The sequence below is a fragment of the Triplophysa rosa genome, linkage group LG12 (genome assembly GCF_024868665.1).
Source record: "Triplophysa rosa linkage group LG12, Trosa_1v2, whole genome shotgun sequence".
NCBI classification, from domain to species: domain Eukaryota; kingdom Metazoa; phylum Chordata; class Actinopteri; order Cypriniformes; family Nemacheilidae; genus Triplophysa; species Triplophysa rosa.
The window spans coordinates 12,512,541-12,538,669 of NC_079901.1; the positions used below are offsets into that span (position 1 = coordinate 12,512,541).

A 26,129-nucleotide genomic window follows, 5' to 3' on the forward strand; every position below is an offset into this window, starting at 1 on the left:
ATTAAAGTAAACCATGACACACAAATCAATTTCTTATTTTTCTCCCGTTTTCAGAAAAAATGTCAATGAGATTCAAAAGATACGAATACAATAGTGCCGTTTTGTTGGTCCTGCTGACGGCTTCACGTTTGACATACTAATAAAGGTGTTCTGCTTTCCAAAATGACGAAATTAAATGTTTTCAATTTGACTGGGAGAGTGAGAGAAATGGATACACTATGAGTGACGTTCCCTCACGCACACACATTCTGAAAACGAGAATGAAAACCAGGAAAAACCGACGGGAAAAGAGGGGGGAAAGCAAAGCAGTTTCTGTGGGTATCTTGGGAAACAGTGAGTGTCATTTCCATGTGATGTGCGTGTGCAAAAAAGCTTGTTTACTTCATTACGCTGAGCCATTAGATGAAACAGGTGGCTGTCTAATGATAAAACACCATTAAGGAAACAGATTCCGAGAGCTCTCCTACAGTTTACACGCCTCGGTGCCCAAAGTTCTGTTGAATCTTTACTGTACTTCACCTCATGGTGAAACATAAAACAATTTTCCACAACAAATCATGCATAATTATCATGTCACCTGCACCTCGCTGGGTGCGCTGATATCTGGTAATCATAAAATGGAGGAGGAAAAGCAAACACGGTTCTTTTCAATTGTTTTTGAGATAACAGTACTCTTCTGATTAATAAAACAGCAAGCGGTATACCAGAGATAATGCACAGCCCTGTGAAGCTGATTCATGAAACAAAAAATAATCTTGTTATGGATGTTTTTTGTTTCATTTAGTTGATGGTTATGTTTGAAATAGAATACCAGCATAAAACAGTAACAGCATACAAATGTGTTTTATGTATACATACTGACTACTATACAGTATAGTCTTCCTGTAACTCAACTGGTAGAGAAATGTTTGGGTAAGCCAAAGCCAGAATGCATACCATATGATAAAATGTCTCTAAAAAGCCAAATAAAAGCCTAAATCCACTCACTTTGTATAAAACACTTAAATATAAATAAACATTTTTAAAATATGCAATATATGAAGATTAACTGAACATCTCAAACCCTGTAACATAACCTCATCCTAGTCCAGTATATTCTGCAGAATAAGAAATGTTACTTTGTTTTGAAAAAGTGTAACTTTGCATATTCTTTAAAGAGAATCGATGAGTGTTTTAAACAAGAATTTAACATCTTCACAGACCCTATAATTGTCCGTTTTTAAAGCCACAAATAAAATTACGATTGATTCTCCCACCTTAAACATAAACCAATGAAACATGACAAAAGCAAAAATAACTAAATAATTTGTTGTACGCACTCATTGTTTATGAAGGCGTATTTGTTGATGGTCTCGATGACAGATTTAAAGGTGATCTTGGAGGTGAGAGTGTATCCATGCTGGACCATGGGCTCGCCGTCTGTACCATCCCAACAATCCACTGCACAACACAACACACATAACACAGTACAGTTACAGATGGGTCAAAAAGACCAAAGGAAGACAGTTCTGCATTTCTCTGTGCGCAGTGTTGGGTAAGTTACTCTGAAAAAGTAATTAATTACTAGTTACTAATTACATATTCAATAGTGTAAATAGATTACTGTACAAATTACTCTCTCCAAAAAGGAATTTAATTACTTATTACTAATTACTCTCTATATACTTCATCAACCTTGATTAGTTAAGTGATTCAAGGATAAACATGAAACGGATCCTTTAATTCAGTCAAATAAATAATATAAAAAGACATAAAGTACTCTTATTAACGGACTGAAGTATTACAAATGTGAAAAAGATACATTAATGCATGCATTTTAAAGTTAGACATTGAATTTTAATGTCAATTCCACTATTGTACACATTACACAGTATTTAGTTCAATTACATCCGAAGTAACTCATTAAATTACAGAAAAAAAAGAGTAATCCCTTACTTTACCATTTAATGGAAAAGTAATTAAATTACAGTAACTAATTACTCAGTAACTAGTTACACCCAACACTGACTGTACGTTTGGGCTTACCCTCCACACAGCGGCAGCCGGCCTGCAGCACCCAAGCATACATGTCGGTCTTGGAGTTGGACAGCAGCTGGTCTCCGGTCAGGTAGGTGTTGTGGGAAGAAGCTATGAAATAGTTACACAGAGGCTGATCCATGTCCTGATTTACCTCATTGTGTTGAGGGTTGAACACATCACAGGCAGGGCTGCGCATGTAATTGGTGAACCCTAGATGGAACAGAGAACAATTGTTGCTTTAAAACACTGACAAGCAAATAAAACACATCTTACATTTACATTTAGTCATTTAGCAGACGCTTTTATCCAAAGCGACGTACAAAGTAGGGGAAAAACATCTCATGGATGTGACTGACAAACGGACATCTTATGGATGTGACTGACAAACAAACACACAAGAACATCATATATTTATGTCATTGACAAACAGACATGGATAGACAGAAGGATGGATGGATGGACAGACAGACAGACAGATGCATGTTTCTCTATCACACTAATGTCCGTCTAAAGGATTTTTAAAGGGTCACACACAGCAGGCAAGTTCAATCAATTCCATCAGCTTTTCTCTAGTACACAGTCAAGCTGAACGGAGCCCCTGTGTCTTATTTAGCTTCAGGGAGGACAGAGTGGCCAGTGCTTCTCTGTGGACAGCGTTCATGGAGCCAATCAATAAAACCACTGAAACGAGCAGATGAAGTTTCACGACTCACACACACACACACACACACACACACACTTCTCCAAAACCTACAAAAACAACAAAACTTGAAAAACAAACATCAATGGAACAGCTTGTGGAACAGCATCAGTGGAACAGCTCTGTAAAAAGTTGTACCCTTATGTTTTTAAACGGGTTAATTTATGGTCACAACAATATGTGTTGATTAAAATTTGACTTAAAGGCGGGGTGTCCGATTTCTCTTAGCCTTTGTTGATATTCAAATCACCAAAACAAACACACCCCTACCCCCATCTTTCGCTTTCGTCAGCGCTCGGCTCGGCTAATGTCCGTTAGTGGTGGGTGGATCGATCCTAAAGTATCGATACTTTCGATACTGAGGTTGTATCGAAAAGGATCGATCCTAACATAAAAATACTAATTTTTCGATACTAATGTGTTTTTAGTTTTTACTACTGATTTTATTTATTTACTAATGTAGCTAATAATTGTATAATGAAGAAAAACTATTTCCCATACACCTAGTTTTGCACACGTTGCTCCTCCTGTCCTGCTGTGTTTTGTAGTCCGATAACAAGAACACAGACGCTGCTGCAGCCGGCGAAAAGAAGAGGAGCATCGTGTGGAGTTTTATCAACTCGGTGAATAAAAACACTGCGAACTGCGATGTATGGCAGTGGGCCTTTGCGGGTAAAAAGCCAAAGATAGAAAGTACTTTATTATTTAAGCACTTTATTTACTTTGTGTCTCAAACAATTGTGTGCACTTTGTTTATAAATTCACTTAAAAAAGTGTAACAAAAGGGAAACATGTTAATTATTTTGTCTAAACATAACACTGAACAAAAACGGAAAAGCAGTTTTAAAAAAAATTCTTGAGTAATAATTTTGTCCACAGAAATTGTTTTGTTATATATCGTTTTTCAGTTCTGTTAATCTGTTATTGTTACTATTTTCCAGTAATAATTTGGTGCAAAGTTCATGTTTGCAAATTCGATTACAGGAATAAATAACTAAATAAATAGATTTATTTGGTTTAAATGATGTCCAGTGTTTTAACATCTACATGATTAATTAGCCTACAGGCACATTTAGAGCACAAATCACAAAATATTTTAGTGGTCATGAAAATGTATTCAGATTTAGCATATTAATGATGCATTCATCTGATAAATCATGACATTTCATCAACAGGAAAGTAAATGTAAGTTCAAGTGAATGCTTTTTAAAAGTAAAAAGTATTGGAATCGGTATCGAAATCGGCAATACTGGCCCTGCATTTACTAGGTATCGGATCGATACTAAATTTTACAGTATCGCCCACCACTAATGTCCGTCCTGTGCACTGTACACCTTACTGCTTATTGGCTACAAGGTTGTTTTGGTACTCGGCCCAACTCAGCGTAATTCGGAAATCGGTTACCCCGCCTTCAAGAATAGTTTGGGTCTGAAATGTATTTTGACCCTTGAAAAAAACCCTTAAAAATAAAAAGAGAAACGGACACACACAGTTCTCGCTGTACCTTCAATACCAAGAACTCCCTTCTGCTTGTTCTCCTCAGAGACTTCAAACTTATTGATTATGTCCAGACAGTTCTCTGGGGTCACATTGGACATCTGCAAAAAGGCAGGGAAGGAATGAAAAGAGCGAGTCAGTCACAAAAATCGCTTTCCGTAACACGTCAATCATCTGGTCTCTGAGGGTCACCTCCTCCTAAACTTAGATCACGAAAACCCTCCGACTGCCATTCTGTCACTAAATGACTGTATCTTCTATTTTGTCTGCACTCTTTCCCTCTCTTACCCCAGGGCTTCATGGTCCATGTGTGGGCAGAGAGAGAGGAAGCTGGGGCACAGCGAGGCTTTCTTAGCATCACACTGGGGCTGTTCATAGCCTCAGCTGGAAAGCCATTATAATGGTTGATAGAAAGGCAAAGGCTTTTGCTTTCCAATTCCTAAGGAATGCCCAAGAGCTCAGGCACATATTGAGATTGTAAAGGCAAAGATGGCTAATGAAAAAATGTCTAAACGGGAAATGCAGGAAAAACGCTAAATATGTCAAATAAACTGTAAAAATTGAGAAAATGTTAAAATGTTACGTTGAAAATATAACATAATTTGAATTAATTAGATTATTAAATGGCAATGGGTTATAACAGCATTTCATTTTGTTAATTGTAAAATGTATAATTATTAATAATGCATTTAGTTTAATGATTAATTGTGAGGGAGTTTTTGTTGTTGAGCATCTCCTCTCAACCTGAACAGATCAGTATATGTGTGTTTAGAAAGTTCTGAATTTATTACAAGTGCAGGAGAGAAGAACTTCACTTCAGACCTTTTGCTCCACCCCCAGAAAGTTGCCAAGTTCCTCTGGGGTCAGGTGATCCTTCTTCTCACTAAAGGACATGAGCAGAAGGAAGAGGTCTCGCCTTAATGACATCATCTTGTAGAAGACAGTGAACTCTTCAAACGTCAGTGTGCCTTGCTGGTCATCAGAGTCTGCTTCCTGTTCCATCATACATAGAGAGAGAGCAGAGGTGCATTATGGGTTCCATTCAAGACACAATAGGTTTGAATCAATATTTTAAAATGAAAGATAATAAATTTTAACACGTGCTATTATTATGAATGCAACATTCAGTATGGAGCCTAAACGAAGTCCCGCCTCCAGTAAATAGAGCCAATCAGCAATCAATAAAGACTGACAATTCTCTGGGAAGGGGCTTTAAATCTGCCTTCCCCCATTCAAGTGTATAGGACTATACTGTATTATATAATTAATTTATATAATGAATATTATTTTAAAAATTAAATAATTCATAATCAAACAAATAGAAATAAAAAGTTAATGCCCTTCAATTAAACTTCAATTAAAAGTGTAATTCAATTCATTTAATTTTCACTAGATGAAATGTTGGAATCCTCTATGACAACTGACAGGGAAACTCATCATTTCTATGAATACTGTATATTACTCCACTACGTTCCCTCTCTTTTATCTTTCTTCACTCCTGCTGTCCAAGAAAACTACTATTGTTCTATAATAGCTCAAATTGAATTTCTTTGTTTCCCAGAAACGGAGCATTAACTGCGGCGAAAAGGGAGAATAATGCTTTAAGACACATTAATCATAAGGTGATAACACATAATAGTGTTACACACCGCTCTACTGAACAAATAGTACAAAAAAAACAAGGAGAACCTTAAAATAACAACTTGTACCTTGCCTGGAGCGTACAGTCCTGGCCCGATTAAATCACACATTCTATGAAGCAGTGGAAATACCGACTGAATTTATTATGTAATTTTTCTAAAGTGAATCGTAACAAAGGTAAAGAAACTTCTCGTATATAATCTCCTCATACCTGAAACATTTGTTTGACTTTTCTGCGAGGCAGGTTGACATTCATTTTGTGTAAAAGCTGGTAGATCTCCTCAATGTTCAGAAGACCATCTCCATTCTTATCAGCCTCCTCAAAGGTCTGTTTCATCCACTTACAGAGAGGTTAAGAAAAAACACCAGGAACAAGCATAACATTGACACTCCAAAACAAACTATTTTATAACATAAATGGAAAAGTTAAAAGCTCTTTCGTTGATCGTTCTTTTAATTGCAAAAAAAAGCTAAAAAGAAACCGGTTCAAAGCCATTTTTAATTAAAAAAAACTCAAACCGCCTCTTTCAAGTATGTCAGCAGAATAAAAAAAATTCTCAAAGAGCTAGAATAATCACCGCATAATAAAATATGTTTTCCCAGTTTTTCTAAAAATGAGTCTTACAAAAATGAGTCGACAACGACATTCCAGCCACTATTAAAATGAAATGTACTGTACGCCTTCTCCCAACATCAGGAAATGTATCCGTTAAGCTCTGGTCTGCTGTGTGACATGAATTTTTAAAAGTACAGATATTCCATAGCCTCATAAAAGCTTCATGCATAATACAAGAACTAGCAAAATGTTGTTTAAAACCGTTTCAGATAAAGTATAACACGCTACAATGCAGGTAACTACCATCTCTTGAAATAATTTTCCTGGATAACAAAATAAAGATATCCAACATATGACGAGCAACAATTCAGTATTTTTATAATCAATTTCACATTTCTGTGCATCCTTACGAATGACATCATGCGTTTCTCATCTCTGCTCTAACACAATTAGCACTAATGCACAACTGAGAGATTCCCATAGCTGCTAAGCACACAGTGGTCATGCACAACTCACTCATTGTGAGTGCTGATGTGAGTTTTCATTGGCCAAAATGGCCATCCTGACAGCAGAAATCAACTGAGCTTTGTTGAAATGTTTCAGCCCATCTGTCGAGTGGGATTCAGCTGCACTGTGTGTCTCATTAGGAGAACAGGCCCTGAATGATGAGATCTTGAAAACACAAAGCTGGAACTCAATTCACTCATATGCGTAAAGAAAACAACAAAAATCGGAATCTCATTCAATAAGCAACTGCAATCCAGCTTAACCAGACATATACGACATATGGACCTTCTATCCAAATTGGGCTCATTATTCAAAGTGTTTTATATTTAAAAAAAAATCTCCTGCAACAATTAAACTCCTGCTATACTGTCTGCAGTGGCAAATGGTACAATAGCATTTTCAAAGAAATGTTTGTACACATTATCTATTGATAATGGCAGCAGTAATTCATCATATTATGGAGAACAGCACAAGAACTGGGAAAAATCCAGAAGCCGGTGTAGACCAGTGTACGTTTAGCATTTTAATAAGCCAATTCAGGTGCTTATAGATACTCAGCAAGATTTATACTTTATGTGTGTACATGTGTGGTCCTGGTAAACCCTATGATAGTAATTCCAGTCATTTTTGACCTTGTGGGGATGGTCACGGTCTCCATGAGAAAAACAGCTTACAAATCAAACTAAATTATGTTTATTTGAATATGTAAAATGAGGTCAGGTGAGTGTTGGGGACAGAAATTAAAGTTTGCATAGTCTAAAACATGGAAACCTTTTTGTGTGTGGGCGTGCGTGCGTGTGTGCTATTTTGCACGTGTATGCTGTAGATGGTTACAGTTATCATCGGTAAGACGTTAACTGACAGGAAACTTAGGATATTAAAAGGATTTTTTTTATAAAGTAAGACAGTTAGCAGAGAGACTGAAGGCAAAAGAGCGGAAGGCTACATGGAAAGGTCTGCACGCAGGGGACAGACTTTGAAAGTCATCCAAATACAGCGGTCGATTCAGGTAACCATGGTGTCATTAGATGGCTGATCAAAGGGGCATTAACATTTAAGTAGAGCTGCATGAAGCAGAATATATATTTTAAATAACGTGTCATTTAATGCTAATCCACTAGCTTTGAACTTTTAAAGCGTGTCTTTGATAAAAATGTGTGGTTCGATTTATAACACTTTATTAACACTGTTTCTGTATGTGTGTATGTGTTTATAAATACAAAATGAATATGCAAAGTACACAGACATATATTATGTAAACACAAACTTTTATTCTGGATGCGATTAATCGCGATGACAGCCCTAGACACCATGCATAAGTGAGTGCATAAAATAGCTCACAGTCGATCTGTCGTCTAGAGAAATTTGCAGCTGCCATGCGCTATGCATTTACTGTAATGGTAGATTATAATGACTGCCCCTCGATGACTCACGCACCTTCATGAGAATAACAGACAGAAACATAAGGGAGGAGTGGAAGAGCACCTCTGTGGTTTTATCTCCTCCTCCTCTCAGGCCGCTTCTTTCATTTGAGGCTGTGCTTTTGTAAGAACTCCCTGCAGAGCAAGACTCCCTAAAGCACTGAACTACTCACAGCCTTAAAGCCTTAAAGAGTCAAGCAGCTCTCGCTCGCGTTCTCGCTCTCTCTTTGTGTTTGTGTCTTTGTAAGTCAGTCTAAATCAATCAGTCAAAATCAATCACGGGTCCTTTCTTGCCTCCATCAATGTATTCATCCACCCACTCAGCCATCCATCCACCCATCCATTAAAGGAACAGTTCACCCAAAAAGGTAAATTCTCTCATCATTTGCTCAACCTTTCTAACGTGACCACTCCGTTTGAATATGTACAAGCGAAGGATATTGATCATGGGTGCGCTGTCTCTTGGCTAGCGAGTCTTCATCGCTGATACCGGCCATCAGGTACCTGAGTCCCGTCACCCACGTTCTCGCTTCCTCCGCGTTCGACGTGACCAAGTCCAAAGACTCCATGTGGTTGCCGTGGTAAATGGTGAAACAACAGCTCGGATCAAAGTTCCCCTCCGCGTGTCGATGGAAGATGTCAGACTGACGACCTTCCGTGACCTTGTAGAGTGAGTCGATGGTGACTGGGGAGAGAAAAGAGAAAATGATCCCCGAACCCTACAAGCTATGAATGACCAACATGCAGCGGTGCATTCATCGGTAAAAAAGCCTGCCAGTGGTTTTATGACCTGCATTACTCAAGCACAATAAAAGACTTGCTTCGGTGAAATTAACAGACACTGAAGTGGAAATGTGTTAATGAAACATTGAATCCAATTCTATGTATAGCTGAAATTGAATATGAGATTGAAGAGACAAAATCTAAGAGTATAATCACCATATCTTAGTCCCATCACAGTGTTTTCTTTCTTTTTCTAAAGCACTGGACCATAACGGTATATAATTACATTTCTGTTGTGCCTCTTGCTTTCTGCATGACCCTTTATACTGTATATCTCCCTCACATTCTTGCTTAAGACACTGTAGTTTACTCACAAATAGAACATAAGAATATGAATTTTCATACGTATCTTTCACATAAAATAACACAGTTTTCATTCAGTAATGTTACCGTGGACGGTAAACAAACCAAACAATGCTAAGTGCTACAGAATTGATATAAAAGTAGTCTATATGGTTCGTGCTTTATATTTCAAGTCTTGTTACGCCACCCATAGCTTTATGTGAGAAACAAATACCTTTTTGTGAAAGGTCTACATAATAACTCTTAAAAATATAAAAAACTTTCAACGTATAGGTTCAAAATAGCATGAGGGAACATAAATAATGTCCAAATTTTCACTTTTGGATCTATTCCTTTCAGAAAACTCCTTTTGTGAAAAAAGCCTTTCGTGTTGGCTGACTGTAAAAATGTGTTGATTTACATGACAGCACAAATCCTGACAGTCTCTGCAGGCATGGTATGATTTCTGTCCAGTTCAGTCTTTTCAAAATCAACACCCAAACAATCCTCTGAATCTTTCAGCAATGCCCTTTTAACACGTCTTTTTAACACTTCCGGTTATGATAATCTGATCCAGCAGCTCTGCATGTGCTCTGGAAACCCGAGTGGCATCAAAGCTTCTGATCCCTTAACCTGACAATGAGCTAGGCACAATCTGCCTTTTTAATTATGCAAATGGCCTAACAAAGAGAATCTTATCTTATGACAGCAGTTCACAAACATAACAGCATACAAAGAGAGGGATAGAGACAGAGGGAACGAGAGGAGGAGAGATGGTTGGACAAAAGCACTTGAGTTTTTATTAACAGCACTGTGTTATAATCCATCTATCTGGGCAGGGTCAGTTCGGCTAACCAAAGCTTGCAGAACAAGTGAATATATGTAGAGAGGAGGGAACAGGATTTTATTTCTAGCATGCTACCGGAACACTCATCCGGAGCGAAAATGAGCGTTTATGCGGAAATTCACTTGAACCCAAACAAGCAGAGCGCAAACAGATGGTGAGAGAGTGGTTTGTTTCTGGAAGCCCCCGGCCTGTGAATCATACACGGTTTTTATGTAAGAGAGCTGCTCTCAGACTCTCGACATGTCAAAATTTACACGGATGCTTTAATGGGGAAGCAGAAGGAAATAAATAATACAACCGATACAGAGAGAGAGAGAGATCTCAGGGAAGTGACAGAGAAGAAAAGATCATTGAACTTAAAGGTCCAGTTGGGGAAATTTAGTGGCATCTGGTGGTGAGGCTACGAATTGCAACCAACGGCTCACTCCACCCCTTCGAAGCACTACGGTGGCTGACACAGAACTAAAATGTCATCACATTTTTGCTTCTTTGCTGAAGGAAATAAGTATTTACGAAATGTGCTCTGTAGTAGGGCTACTGTAGAAACAACATGGTGAATTCCATGTAATGGCACCCGGGGTGTACTAAGAAATAGCTCATTCTAAGATAATAAAAACATAACGCTTCATTATGTAACGTCTTTATACACCTACTGTAGTAGAAGACATAGTTATGTATATTATATTGCATTTCTGTCAATAGATCCTCCTTAAAGGAGTGGTTCAACACTGTTTCATGCATTCTGACTTCTTTACAATGTTAAACGTGCTGGCGTGTCATGCTTCATGGTCAACTTGTCAAAAAACGAGTTGGGGATATGACGTAGTATTTCTGTGCTCGATTCACTCTCCCAAGGTTCGTATAGGTTTCGGGAAGTTTTTTTCGAACATGAAATTCCGGTAAGTAACAACTTTTCTTAGTCCCTTATTGGGCAATTCTCCCGGTTAAAGCATGCCCACACATCAACCAGCGAGAGCGAGAGAAAGAGCACGCCCATTCATGGCATTTTTACGGATTTGGAAATCATTTGAAACTCTGAAAGATGCCGGACATGAACCGCACGCTGTAAGTGAAACTGAGTAGTATGTTTGTGTTTTGTTGGCAATCGGCGCGTACGTGCATTATCTAAACAACACAAATTTATAGTGAATTAACACAGTTATGCAGGGATAATAAGATGATGTATTGTGTGCTTGTGCTTTAGTTCTGCCCACTGCACGCCTCCAGGACCTTGACTGTTTTCGAAATAATCGTACAGCAGTATCTGTTTTTTTATGAATGTGATCAAACTAAATACTCTCCAAAGGTACGAATTATGCAATACTAAGTACTCAAGATTAATATGAGTGTGACGAGGGAGGCGGGACGAGAGCCGTGGGAGGACGAAGAGAGGCCGGTGGCGCGAGCGATAACGAGGATCAACTGGGCGTCACACCGAGCGACAGGAGGAAACGGCGAGAGAGGACCGGGCCCGGACATACGTTAAGTTTTGTTTATGTTTGTGTGGCCGGCAGTCGACCGTGAGGTGGCTGCCGGCCTTTTTACTTCCGTGTTATTGTTTATTTATTTGATTAAAGTTGGTTTGAATGTTCGCTGGTTCCCGCCTCCTTCCTTCCCTTTTATTGAGCTTATTACAATGAGATTGGCAGAAACTGCGTGCGTTACCTCCGCTTTAATATTACACATTGTACATTTAGGACAAGGGATAACGAAAGTTGAGTTATGCCACAGTCACACAAGACTTTCGTTCACTTTACTTCCATTCATATACATGTGAATGCAGTAGATGGTCAAGTTTGGTGACCTGCGAATTTGTATCGTGACGACGTCTAACCTATAGAAGACTGATATGCAAAGAGGTGACCTTTTCAGTTGGAGGAAATGCTCACAATAATAATATCACACAATCCAATTCTGTACAATACAGCTATAAAATAATGAAAACATATGATAACAAATACTGTGTGTCGGATGTTTTTATCAAGGGTTTTCTGGTTGCTATCCATATATGGTTCACAACCAAATCTCCATTTAGAAATTTCACATTGTGTAAGTCTAGTGTGACTGCGGTGCATGACATGATACTATTCATTAAATGCATTTCCTTTATCTGCGGTTATTCTAATTCTGGTGACAAGCTAGCCAAAAACAATTAAAACATTTTTGGAACATTTTCAGCCCTCTCTCTCTCTCTCTCTCTTTCTCTATCTCTACATTAACACATAATATTTAAAGGGGTAGTTCGCCCAAAAAAAATTCTTTCATCATTTACAATGTAATGTCAATCCACACCAGTAGGCTATGACTTTCTTTCTTCTGCAGAACACAAAAGAAGCTATTTTGAAGAATGTTGGTAACCAAACAACACTGTGGTCACATTGACTCCCATTGTATTGACACCAATCCACTGAGACATTTCTCAAAATGTCTTCTTTTGTGTTCCACCGAAGAATGAGTCTTTCAGGTTTTGAATGACTTGAGGGTGAATAAACAAAGGCTCTTTTTGCATGTGAAGTAAACCTTTTTGAGTCCACCTTTAGAAAAACAATGCATGTTTATGTTAATATGAATGCGTTTGACTTACTCTTGGCTTTCTCGCTCTTGCGAGATGGTCTCCAGCGGATACATGACCGGTGCTCATCCAGGTAGAAGAGCCGAACCAGACCTTTAGAACCAGTCTTCAGCTTCACCATCTGAGTCCCTGACTGCATCACACTCATGCATCGCTCCACTGCAGAAAACACAAAAACGCACATTTATTGAGTGGGTTGATGGGCAACTGAACAGCCAGGTAAAAATATTCAGCAGGACGGAAGTCTACACATATAAATTGGCTGATATATCAGCTTCTGTTATTTTTAGATTGCATGCCGATAGGTGTCATTTTAATTGTGACATGTAGGCAGGATATGGAACGTGAAAAATTGACAAAATTAGAAAATTGGCAGGGGGGGTGCAATTACTACCAGACCAAAGAAAACAACGCGAAAACAGAGAATCTCTGGAATCAGAAGATTCGAGAACCCCTCGGTGAACTGTGAGAACCAGGAGCTTTACTGATGCAACACAGCAGAGAGTGCCTGCAACGCTGCTCATCTTTACAGACGGAGACGGCAACTCCCTGTCCTTCAGGGCCACTGGGACCAATCGGCTTCGCATCAGCAGACAGAAAGACTCCAAATAAAACTTCTGCTGAGGCTGGCACCCTGCTGATAAAAGTTCTGCAGAAGTAGAAGAAAGAGATGGAGGGAGCATGCGTGCACAGCACTGGTTGCTTTTCCTTGCCAGTGATATTTCCTCAAAGGAGAGACTGTTAACAACTTAAAGTGATAGTTCACCCCCCCCAAAAAAAATCAGTCATCGTTTACTCTCCCTCTTGTCATTTCAAACTTGCATGACTTTCTTCCGCAGAACACAAAAGATGATATTTTGAAGAATGTTGTTAACCGGCTCCCATTTACTTGCATTGGTTTTGTGTGAGCTATCACTTTAAAAGGATCCCTGGGTATAGAGCGATGTATGGCTTAATATATGAACAATGGCATTGACTTTATAATTGTGAAATAAAAAACAGTGTAACTGTCACAGTATTCATAAACTTTGAAAAAATATTTTTACTTGGAGGCCGCCATTTTTTTGCGTCAGAATCCGTGATGTCAAATGGTTGCGACCTAAACCTGTTCTCTTTCGCAACAGCGAAGCACACACATTTCCCATATATAACAGTAAAATATGACACGTAAAACATAAGATCAGATATACAAACACACAGGGACAGTAGGTGGCGGTATGTCCTCTTGACACAAGCCAACCTGCCAGCCAAGAACGCGTTCAGTATTAGACGTCTGTTCAAGGTGAGCGTGCATTAAATCATAGCTTTAAACTACCGCCTTTGAGACATTTAAGACTATTTAAGACATCATCATCCACCATAATCGTATACTTTATACATTATGAGAATATACTGATAAACACAATAATAAGATTGCGGTTTGGTTATTTATTCTGTATTAGAGCACACGTGAAAATTAACCCCCGTCAGCTAATGACCGAGGGAGACAATAACGTTAGGCTACTGATGTTGATAAATCAACATCAAAAAGTCAAAATCTGGATAAAATGCATTGTATAATGGCTAAAAAATCGTGTATATGATAAATTCGAAATGATTTTGGTTATTAATATGCATGTTTGTGTTGTTTCTGACAAACAATATTAAAATGTAGGAAAATACACCAAATAGAGTCTTTATTTTCTTTCTTTCTTCTTTTAGCATTATATAAAAGGAGGAGCAACAACAGTAAAGGACGAGAGAGAACCAGGCCTGGACTTTACGTTATGTTTTATTATGTGTGCATTTTACTTTCGTTTTGTTGTTTGTTATTTTATTAAAGTTTTGTTCCTCAACCGCCATTAAACCCTGAATGGGGTCCATCAGCTAATTCAAGTTGTCTAATTAGCTTAAATTAGGATGGTTTTCAGTGACAAAATTAGAAATATATGGATAAAAAAAATTGTTGCCACTTACTCAAATAGACTGTTGTAAAATGATGCCTGAGGTATATAAAGGCTATATTAACATTTTTATGCTTTACCTTTGATTTTTAAAAGTTACAATATTGAACCATGCTTGAGACCGTCACACTGTTGTGATTTTTAAATTTGGCTCAAATATTCTAATAACATAGTTTTTATAAGAACAGTTCCATGTAAAACTAAGAAAGGTTTAACCATTTACTACATTTTAAATGATGACAATAATAATTCACATTCATTTTATATTCAATTCATCACATGATCATGCCATTTCTTGTCAACAACCCATTTGCATGAACTCACCTCAACACTAGTGCTTATGTAACATGAACTATTGCACTTCTTGCAGAACAAAGCACTTTTGGGCAGGAATACTGGGAAGCATATGGATCAAGTGGAGCAGGATTTAACATAATGGACAGGACAATTATAAAGGATTTAAAACCAATCTCACTCTCAGGGACAGATATCAGAACACACACAAACACACACACACTTGTCTACTAGATGATTAGGTAAGGAATAATTGACAACGCCACGACAGGACGTTGAATTCTTTGAAAATAATGCACACCCCGAGGTGGTAATGTGTCCACGACGGGTGTGCATTATTTTTAGGGCTGCAACTAACAGTTATTTTAATAATCGATTAGTTGGGCAATTATTTTTTCGATTAATCGTATAAAAAGTTTAATTAGATCTTTTGCTTATAACTAAATCAGAGATGGGAAAAGTTTACACAACTGAACTCATTAGCCTTCTCTCAAAATGTTGTGGATGTCTCCCTAATTAACACACCAAGGCTGATGAGTTGAGTCAGGTGTCATATTAGAAGCAGGCGACAAGTTGGCCAAGGAAATCATTTTTTTTGTGGCATGAAAAGTGAGATATTTGTCATTCAAATGTAGTACAGTAAACAGTATCCTGAACCAGTATCCTGGAAAAAATCTCCATAAAGCTTGTCAGCAGAAGGAAGCATGAAGTGCTCTAAAATTTCCTGGTAGATGGCTGTGTTGACTGTGGACTTCAGAAAACATACTGGACCAAAGTCCTCTTTTCAGATGAAAGGTTTTAAATTTTGCATTTCATTTGGAAATCAATGTCCCAGAATCTGGAGGAAGAGTGGAGAGGCACAGAATCCATGATGCTTGAAGACCAGTGTGAAGTTTCCACAGTCAGTGATGATTTGGGCTGCCATGTCATCTCCTGGTGTTGGTCCACTGTGTTTTCTGAAGTCTAAAGTCAACACAGCCATCTACCAGGACATTTTAGAGCACTTCATGCTTCCTTCTGCTGACAAGCTTTATGGAGATGCTGATTTCATTTTCCAGCAGGACTTGGCAACTGCCCACCCTGCCAAAGGTACCAAAAGCTGGTTCAATGACCATGGTGGTACTGTGCTTGATTGGCCAGCAAACCCGCCTGACCTGAACCTGAATTGTCAAGAGGAAGATGAGAGACACCAGACCCAACAATGCAGATGACCTGAAGGCAACCTGGGCTTCCATTACACCTGAGCAGTGCCACAGTCTGATTGCCTCCATGCCACGCCGCATTGATGCAGTAATTCATGCAAAAGGAGGCCCAACCAAATATTGAGTGCATAGAAATGAACATACTTCTCAGAAGCCTGACATTTCTGTTTAAAACATCCCTTTTTTATTGATCATGTAATATTTGAATATATTTGAAATATTGAAATATTTCACTCTATGTGTAATGAATCTATATAATATATGGGTTTCACTTTCTGAAATGAGTGACAAAAAAAATTGACCTTTTTCATGATATTCAAATTTTTTGAGATGTACCTGTATATTTGATTTGTTTTCGTCGTATTTAACACCCCTGTCATATGAGAAAAGTATAAGGAGAAAAAATGTGACACGAAGACTTCTGCGCCAGCTGCGGTTCTCGCAGTGGCATAGAAAGCTTGCTACTGTGTGTTTAAAGTCCCGTTTACCCATTCCACAGACTAATTTGAACTGTTGTTTTTGTTATTTTCGTGTTTCTTCGTGTTCTATCTTTAACCTGCTGATTGTGTCATGTAGTTTGCCGTTACCTTTGATATATGCTTTAGTTTTTCGTCTGAACAGTCCTGTATAGCACTGTAGCCACATGTCTATGTGGACGTCGCTGTCCATAAATATGAATAGTTCTTTCTTCTAAGACAATGGAATTTCTTTGTCATTTTGTCTGTTGTTAGATCCGTATTCAGTGGTGGACAGTAGGCTACAGTATAACCTTATTCAGTTAAACTGGGCGCAGTGATATGGAACTGTAATTTCGGTCGACAGATCTGGAACTACTTCATAGGTGTGCATTTAACTGAAAAATAATCCACACCCATAGAACGTTCGTCAGCCAATCAGAATGAAGCAAGTGGTATAATTAAACATAATGGATGCAGGCTCAGACATTTTGTGCCAAATCAGCTCTGACCATCTGTGATGATGAAATGGAATTAACAGTCCTGAAATTAGACCATGCAGGCAAAAAAGTTTTATATAAGTATCTAAATTTTATATAGGACAAACACCAGGTTTGTAGGCTACTTATTGAAGCCATGATAGCGGTGGCTCTGTTGTGTTTTCACACAATCTGACCCAGATTATAAAGGCCATACATGTAAAGAACATGTACTTTGATAATGACTGTGAAGGATCCAGAAATATTCCTCTCTGCCTCCGTATACACCTTCTCATCTACTCATCCAAAATGAAAAAGAAAAGCAGCATCTTTCTGTCCCGACCAAACCTCTGGCCCACTTTCACTATCAGCACTTCACAGATTGGGAAACAATCCACAATCCAATTAGATTTGACATGACCATGAAAGACAATGCTTTCTATTCCTCCTCTTTGAAACACTCAAACACCCTCTTCTTTTCTTCGCTCTTGACACTGAGTATTGGTTTGCATACAGATAGAATTTTGTTTGTGATGTGAAACAAAAAGAAGGATTGGCTTGGACAGGCAAAACTCATTACTGATACTATTGCTTAAAGTAGGGTTTAGGGCACAAGTACGAGACTGTAAAAGAATAAAGTAAATAAGTAGAGAGATAGAGAAAAAATACAAGTACAAAATAGTTCATTACAAGAGTGTTTGTTATTATGAAAGATTCAGGTCACCCTCTAAAGCACATTAAGATACTATTAGACAGAATAACACGCTCTCTGGTCTAATTAAAGCGGCCCTAACACACGCGGTTTCTGCCAATCTCATATTAATCTTGAGTACCTATAAAGTAGTATAGCATACTTTGTATCTTCGAAGAGTATTTAGTTTGATCACATTTATAAAAGAGATATACAGCTGTACGATTTTTTCCGAAAGCATACGGCGCGTGTGTGGGGGGGGTAGGCTGAACTAAAGCACGTGAGCACCCATTGCCAACAAAACACAGACATCAGTTTCACTCACCGCATGCGGTTCGTGTCTGGCAAAAATTGTTACGAAACAGTTTTATATGTTCGAAAAAAAACTTTCCGAAACCTGTACGATCGCTGGGGAAGTGTATCGAGCACAGAAATACTATGCAATACGCCCAACTAGTTTTTTGACAAGTTGACCATGTTAAGCATGAGAAGACAGCACATTTAACAGCGTAAAGTAGTCAGAATGCATGACACACCGTTGCACCACCCCTTTAAGCATCTAGACTTCAGCTCCAAAATATTTTGCTATTTTATTCACTATATACTTTTCCCACCACTAAATCCTTTGTTGTTTCTCACAGCCAAAAGAAACAGCAGAGAAACTTTTGAAAAATGTGTCAAACATCATCCTGCAAAGGCAGAGCGACATATCGCACATGTATTAACTCTACAGTTTCAATCAGAAAACCTCTCTCAACTTTCTCTTTCTAACTCTCTCACACACGCAAAAGTAGAAGTCTGTCAGTGATCTTTTTTTTTAGATGAAACCATTACTGATTGTCATTCTTATGAAAGCAACGGCTCTATATCTTTCCCCTGAAACATACTGTTTGTTCATAAATAAACCTGCTGGTGTTCCCTTCTCCCCCTCAGGGTCAACTGAGGCGACATCACAGCAATGCTTTGCATTGGGGAAATCATAAAATGCCTTGTGCTCAATGTAAACATTGAAAAAATTATTTCATCATGGGGGACAAAGCAAGTGAAATGGTTATAAATATGATTATATTTTCTTTCCTAAAAGCATAAGAGATAGAGATGCACCAATATATTGGTCAATAATCGGTATCGGTCGATAAAAACTATTTTTCATAACCGATAGTTTAAAAACAGCCGATGATCAGGGCAGATATATCCTGTCAATCAAAAGAGGACAGGAAAATGCAATGAATTTGTGTTATTCAATGAGAAAATGTTAAGAAATATCACCAGTTTCATGTTCTTTATTAATAGTCGTTATATTAATTAATAACATTAAGAAAGTTAAAAAATATTGTTTTGAATACTGAATAATCAGCTATCGGTGGAGAAATTTAGTATTGGTACAAGAACTCAGTGTGCAGATGCAGTCAGTAAACTCATCACAGACTTTTGAGGTTATCAAAAGCAAGTCACACTCCATACCTTTTAGCAAACATTTAAGCAACAACATAATCTTTCTTTGCTTCTGCGATTAGCATCTCCCAGTACAAAACGGTTGACACCATGAATCTGAACGTCTCCTGGCTGCAGTGCTATCATAGAAGCTGTACTTTAGATACATCGTTTGTGCCTTCTCGGTCCACTTTAAATAACACTCAAAGTATCATTTCACATGAACAAAAAAAAAACATTTTGACTTTCGATTTTGCTTGCTTTAAAAGCACCTAGAGAACCGAGTCCTTTTGTTATGGACTCAAGGGGTTCCATCGACCCAAACAATTGTGACTGGAATTTTAAAAACATGGAAACAACACAACTAAGAGCACAACGACTTCCACAAGGGCGCTTAGCTCAACATCTGTACACAGAGGTACACACTCCACTTGAATGCCAAAACACGGATCTTAATAGATTCTTCCGATGGCCAAACTGGAAGGTTTGGAGGAATACCCGCGAGAATCAAAGGCCATGTACAAGCACATGCACCCCATCTGGGGGTTATTAATTAGATCTCCAAACTAAGAAATCCATTTTAATGAGTGGTCAAGATTAATAAACAATTTATAAGGGTCTCTTGGTTAGTGTCTCTCAAACTCTCTCTCCCTACGTATTCCGTTCTCTCTGATAGAGTCTCTTCCTCCTGTTGGACTCTTATTATTGTTATTACCCTGAGACTCTCCAGCTAATTTGAAACAAATTAGTCTTGTGTTGAGTAAACCTTCACGCCCGATTACTGCGCTCTGCACTGTGGGGATTTGGCACTGGTCTCGAGGGAATGGAGAGAGGGAGGGCAGCATGTTCATTAGAATGCAGAGAGAGGTGAGAACGCTCGAGAGGAGGATGGAGACGAGCGGCTCACCTCCAGCATCCCATCATCCCCTCCCACTTCATGACCTGATAATGATGAGTTAAATTGACAGAATTAATTTCACACTGGGACAGAATGTCCAGGAATTAGTCCTAAAATACAAGTTCAATATATGTGTATTTCTTTGCTCTGTCCATTAGGGCATGTTCACATCAAGAATGATACCTTTAACCATAGAGAAAACTAGTGTATATAAATGTGTGAGCACGTTGTTATAGTTTATAAAATATATTATACATTTTTAAAAGTTTTATCTTAAACAGTCCATAGTTCCTGGTGTGAATGGGCCAGAATGGGAAACATTTAACTATGCTTACAACAACAAAAAAGTAAAAAAAAACATTAAAGGGTTCATATGACACGGCTAAAACTAATATTATCGTTTGTTTTAGATGTAACGCAATTTAAGGTTCAAAAACGCTGTATTTTCCACATACCGTGCATGTTTGTATCTCCTCTTTGCTCCGCCTCTCTGAAACACGCAGATTTTTAACAAAGCTCAACGCTCTGAAAAGCGAGGTGTGCTGTGATTGGCCAGTTAACCAGTGCATAGTGATTGGTCGAATACTGCAAGTGTGTGATGGAAATGTAACGCCTCTTACCATATTTGGAACATCAGGTTCCAAAGCAATTGTGCTGACAGGTACCTACGGTTAGTGGCCGCCCAAATGCGTATTACACACTCAGTCAAGGGAGTATAGCCAAAACAATATGGCGGCTTCCTGTACTGTGAGCTCTCACTGCTTGACTATGTATTAACATTTCCCCAGCAAAATGTGGATTTGCTGCACCAATAACACCAGCGGAGACACACTATTTACATTCGCCAGACTTTAAACACACATTATACAACGACCAACGGTTTTAAAAAGCACTTTTGCCTTATAACTGTGCATGTGTATGTGCCAAGGCACGTCCTGTTTCTTTACACAACAACATCGCCATCCACTGGCCTGGCGTGCATACTACAGCGTTTTTATCCATTTTCCTGGATCCGTGTAAATGCAGACAGTTTTGATAACGCTGTCATGCGTACGTGAAACTTTTCAAAAACGCAAAGGAAAAACGTTTCCGTTTTTCATCGTGTAAATGTGGTCTTAGTCAAATCATGCCACGAAGTGACGTAGATTTGTGTGGGTGTGGTTACACGAGGCGTTTCAGGCAGGTCTGGGTGAGCATTCGCTTTTAGATAGGATGCATCTTTTGTTCCGACACTTTTACGTGTCTAATACATGCATGGGCAACTTATAACACACCAAAGACACAGAAAAACACATATTCGTGCCATATGACCCCTTTAAAAAACATGGCTCTTTCATTTTAACATTTGATTTAAAAAAATTCCACACGAGAAGTCTTTTTTTAAAAATGTTCATTAATGAAATTTTAACGTTTTTTTTTCATATTTTTCTCAAGCTGTAAAACTGAAATCCTTGAATAAAACCATAAAACTGGAGATTAAAACTGGAGATAAACAGCGATTAAAACCATGCTGTGCACACAATATCGTATGGCTTTAGAAGACGCGAAGCACAACGCAACCTGTTCGTAATGCTTTTATACTGTTTTTGGTCAGTGTTTGCAATAAATACGTGTGTCTGACTTCTATTTCCTTGTTGCGTGTTTATGTGGTTGGAAAGAGGGTAGGTTTAGGGTAGGAGTGGGGTTAGGTGCTATAACATATCTATTAAAGTACAAATAATACGTATTTTTAAAATCAATTCAGAGGCCAATCATGACACTAACACGCATTCTAGTGGACCAATGCAGTTCTTCTCTTTAGAGCCCCCAGTGGACTTTTGTGTCTCAAAACTAGCAATATGTACCCAATGGTATGTATTTTGTGGCGCTGCAAAAAGTGTACAGAGGTATGTATTTCCTATGAGACCGGTTTGGGAATTGATGTTTAGTTATTGCTCTTTTTTTCGAAAAAATGCAGTTTGAACCTGAAAAACTGTGACACAGTTTTTGTCATAGTGTTCATTTCTTTTTTCACGCCCTATTTCATTATCGGTCTATCTGATTGTCTAATCAAAGCTAGTGACGGAGAACACACGTTCACAAATTCCCCACATATGTCTGTGGTCCAGACGGATTTAGGCAGGGCTGTGTCAGAAAAGCGAGGGACCAACAGTAAAACTCAAAGCCACATTAAATTGAATGTATTGGACAACAGCACCACTGCCTTTACCTGCTTTTGACCCAGGAACCATTCAGTGAAAGAGATAAAAGAGTAAATAAAGCAGGGGGTGGAGAGAGACCGTCTTTTAGATACACAAGAAACCTAAATGTGTTCATCAGCCTAGCGGCTGAAGAAGAGAGCAGATCAAAGCGGGCTGGTGAGGAGAAGTACATGGAGATATCAAACACTGAATAATTGGGTCATAGAAGCTCAGTCTCTGTGATGCCTAAATCACAAAGGACCCTGCGTTCAGAACCATCAAAACAGGAACACAAAACACAGGGCAACACATGTATTATGCAGTTAGACACCTGCTCACAGGTTTGACAAACTGTCCTGCAGCGTCGGCCCTGGAGTATTGGTTAAAAAAGGGTAAAATAAGGGTTTATCGTGTTGACAGCAATGCGTTCTGTGCAATGTATTACTGTCATGAGCACAAAACATTTAGGAGAATTTTAACTATTACAGCAGGAAGGATGTTCATGAAAATATTAATAAATAACCATGAAATTAATCCATTTCATTCTTTGATTTTAGAAACATCATGCTGCTGCTATACACTAAAATATGTGTCCTGAAGCAGAACCAGAAGATAAACCCTGGTTTAGATCTCAGCATCAGTATCATCATCAAAGTTTAGATTACACACAGCAGCTCATACTCTTCCAGCAGAAGAGGATAAAAGACTCTCTACAAAGAGGCTCTGAATCACAGTCAAGTCATTGAGATGGCTTAACAGCACTGTCATAATGTTCAGAGAGCCTTGGAGCAGTGTAAAACAGAGAATCTGGATCAGGAACATGTCACACACACACAACAATAAACCAGATTAAACAGTGTATGTGCACAGCATGTACTATAAATACCCAGAAATATATCTGTGCCTGCTCTGTGCTCTCATTGTTGAGTCAAACATCTCATAATACATTGACCCTGCGCTGCTACTCACCATCATAAACCCAACTCAACTGTAATTCTTTTTATGCATCAAATCCATTTTATTACACAGAGATCCAAACCGAGGACAGATGAGAACGAGCACTCGCCCAACAATAAACATGCACCGTTAAAGATGGGACTATTCTGGCGTTTCTATAAAGCTGTGCACCTTTTCATCACAGATTGAGACCTCTTTCTGGTTTAAAATAGCCTGAACAGTTTGTTTTATGTTTGTGTTTGGATTTAGTACCATCTGTTCCATAAAACACTGCGTGTTTCACACCAAATATAGTTAGGCAGGTAGAATACCAGCAGTGGAAACGTACTGTGTACATCTCTCTGCATTCCTGAGATGTCATCTTCCACAATTTCTGAGAGGTGATAACAGGCAGAACATCCATACTTTCGCTTTTTCAGTTGGCCGTCATATCCGATGCAATATGTTAATAAAAACAACAGCTTAATAAATGTAAATTGAATGAATATGAGTTCATATAGGTCAAGGAACGAGATAAGTGTTTTAGTTCAAAAGCCAATAAACTAAACTAAGCAATGAAGCTTTTAATAGATTTTGAGATTTGTGACTGAAGAGTACACACACACAAATACATAAAACTTGCTCTACAATCCATTTCCTACCTATGTATGCCAAACGACACTTTTGTGGCACCACCACGCTGCCTCCAACATGGTAGAACCAACGGGCCAAGAGAGACACCACGCTGGCCATGGCTGATCGCTCTGACGTCACCGAGAAAGGTCCCACACCATCCAAACGCAAAACCGGCCGCTCGGAATTCAGCATCATCCGTGATGAACTCTCGCTCGCACACTTCTCAATACTGCGAGCTGGGTTCTCTCCGATCGTCCATGTACAACGCCCACATCTTTAGCCACAAAAGACCACTCCACCCTAGCTTTGGTTGTCCATCTTCTATCACGCCAGCTATTCACAAAGAGCCTTTGAACCTTTGTGACTGTAAAAAGCAATACCGAGCAAGGATTAACACAGAATATGTCATGTATTGTAGTGGGGCAAATGTGCATGATGCTGTGGCTATGAACAGATGTGTCAAAGGGAGCGGTATAATACAGATGGAAGAGAAAGCAGATAATCTCAATGACATGACATAATACGGGCTTTACAAACTGAATGTGATGCCAATCAATCTGTGATGGGTCTTTTAGTGCTTGGTCAGTGGAGAAAGACATAAGGACATTATTCTTGTAATGTCTTAATGCACTTTTTCTATTGATCAAGTCTGACATTATAGGTTGAAATAATAAACTTGATGATATTATATTTTAGTCAAGACAAGTACTATAATTTAAGATAATTATTTCATCTTTGAAAAGCCAATTGGACATGTTCAAGATCCACATTTTTCACACTCCATGAAGAAGTCAAGGAAGCTACACTAAAAAAGCCTTTAAAGGGCACAATAAACTATATTAACATATTTATCATATTAAATATTAATATAAGGTATTTTCCATATTCATTTTTCACAGCTGTTTTACATGTATTTTAAATTTTGCATAACGGAAATGTCAGTAAAAATAATGGATAATATCCAGGCAGAAAATTGACAGTACATTTTTTGTTTTTTCTTTGTTTTACAGTGTAGTATTCTAGTAAATAAGGGATGTACATAAGTATATCTATAAAACAACCTAAAATGACAGGAAAAACGACCTTTTACAAAACCCGAGACTGGGATTGGGTGGATCTCTCTGGGGTCCAATAAAGTGTATTGTTTTATAAAGTTTAAGAGTGGAACTGAAGGGGAAGCCACTCATTTATTAAAACTCTTCAAGAAAGCAGCTGAACTTCCATTATAAATCATTCATTCCCAGATGCTGCAATATGAATGCATTTCTTCACAGTCTTCACATCTCAAAGTTCTCTGTGTCCTCATTTTCTCTCGTTTCTCTATTCTGTGTCGCTGTGAGACTACACATACCAGAGTGAAGAAGTCATTCAGATATGAAATTGTATTAGTCCATCATGCTGCTTTTTGACCGGTGGGATCTGACCGCTGGTCAGATGGAGGGAGATGACCATCTCAGACGCAGTAAGCAGAAGGCCCGTAACATGGCATTTATAGTCTCAAGACTTGACAGATATTTTGAGGTTAGAAAAGGGGAAAACACCAAATTGAGTGCACTCAGCTCTCTATGATGTGATAACAGACTGCTTGTACATATGAATTCAAATGACAGGTCAATAAATCAGTTTAAATGTCATTAACAGCCTCAATGCATATGCACTGCCATGACAATAACATTTAAGGCTTATAAATGCTTTTATTCAAAGTGGTTTGCAATGTTTTCGAGGTATACATTTTATAAGCATGTGCATCAAACCCTTAACCTTAGTGTTGCTACCATGCTACACATTGAATTACAGGACAGTACGAATGCAATTTGAGTTATATTTTAGAAACTATTTTGAAAAAACTGGAACTAATTAAAATGACCAACGAAAGCATCCTGGTAGACGTCAGAGTTTCAGTTTTTTGCCAAGCTTGAGAGACAAGAAAATCCTCAACAGGCACGCACTTTAAATTGGGGATTTAAACAGAGGAAGGAAGCACTTATCACATCCTCTCCATCTTAATTAGAAAAAAATTATGCTATTACCACCCTAACTCAAACTGCATCACCACGTTCAACAAGAACCCCACTGAGCTCCCACAATCCATCAGAGCCAAAATAACTGTGCAGAATCTGAATATATTCATGACTGCTGCTCTGACAGCGTTTCCT

At 38.4% G+C, this 26,129-nt stretch overlaps 1 protein-coding gene across 1 annotated transcript in view; it reads right to left on the reverse strand.

Moving 5' to 3' along the window:
* Window positions 1–24,168, reverse strand: part of plch1 (phospholipase C, eta 1) — a 45,204-nt gene extending 21,036 nt beyond the window's left edge. The window contains exons 1-8 of the mRNA XM_057347746.1: window positions 24,000–24,168; window positions 12,838–12,984; window positions 8,783–9,026; window positions 6,069–6,198; window positions 5,039–5,209; window positions 4,224–4,317; window positions 2,026–2,229; window positions 1,320–1,440 (exon numbers count right to left, since the gene is read on the reverse strand). Of these exons, the coding sequence (XP_057203729.1) occupies window positions 1,320–1,440; window positions 2,026–2,229; window positions 4,224–4,317; window positions 5,039–5,209; window positions 6,069–6,198; window positions 8,783–9,026; window positions 12,838–12,984; window positions 24,000–24,168 (1,280 nt within the window). The remainder of the gene's footprint in view (window positions 1–1,319; window positions 1,441–2,025; window positions 2,230–4,223; window positions 4,318–5,038; window positions 5,210–6,068; window positions 6,199–8,782; window positions 9,027–12,837; window positions 12,985–23,999) is intronic.
* Between the last annotated feature and the right edge of the window lie 1,961 nt (window positions 24,169–26,129).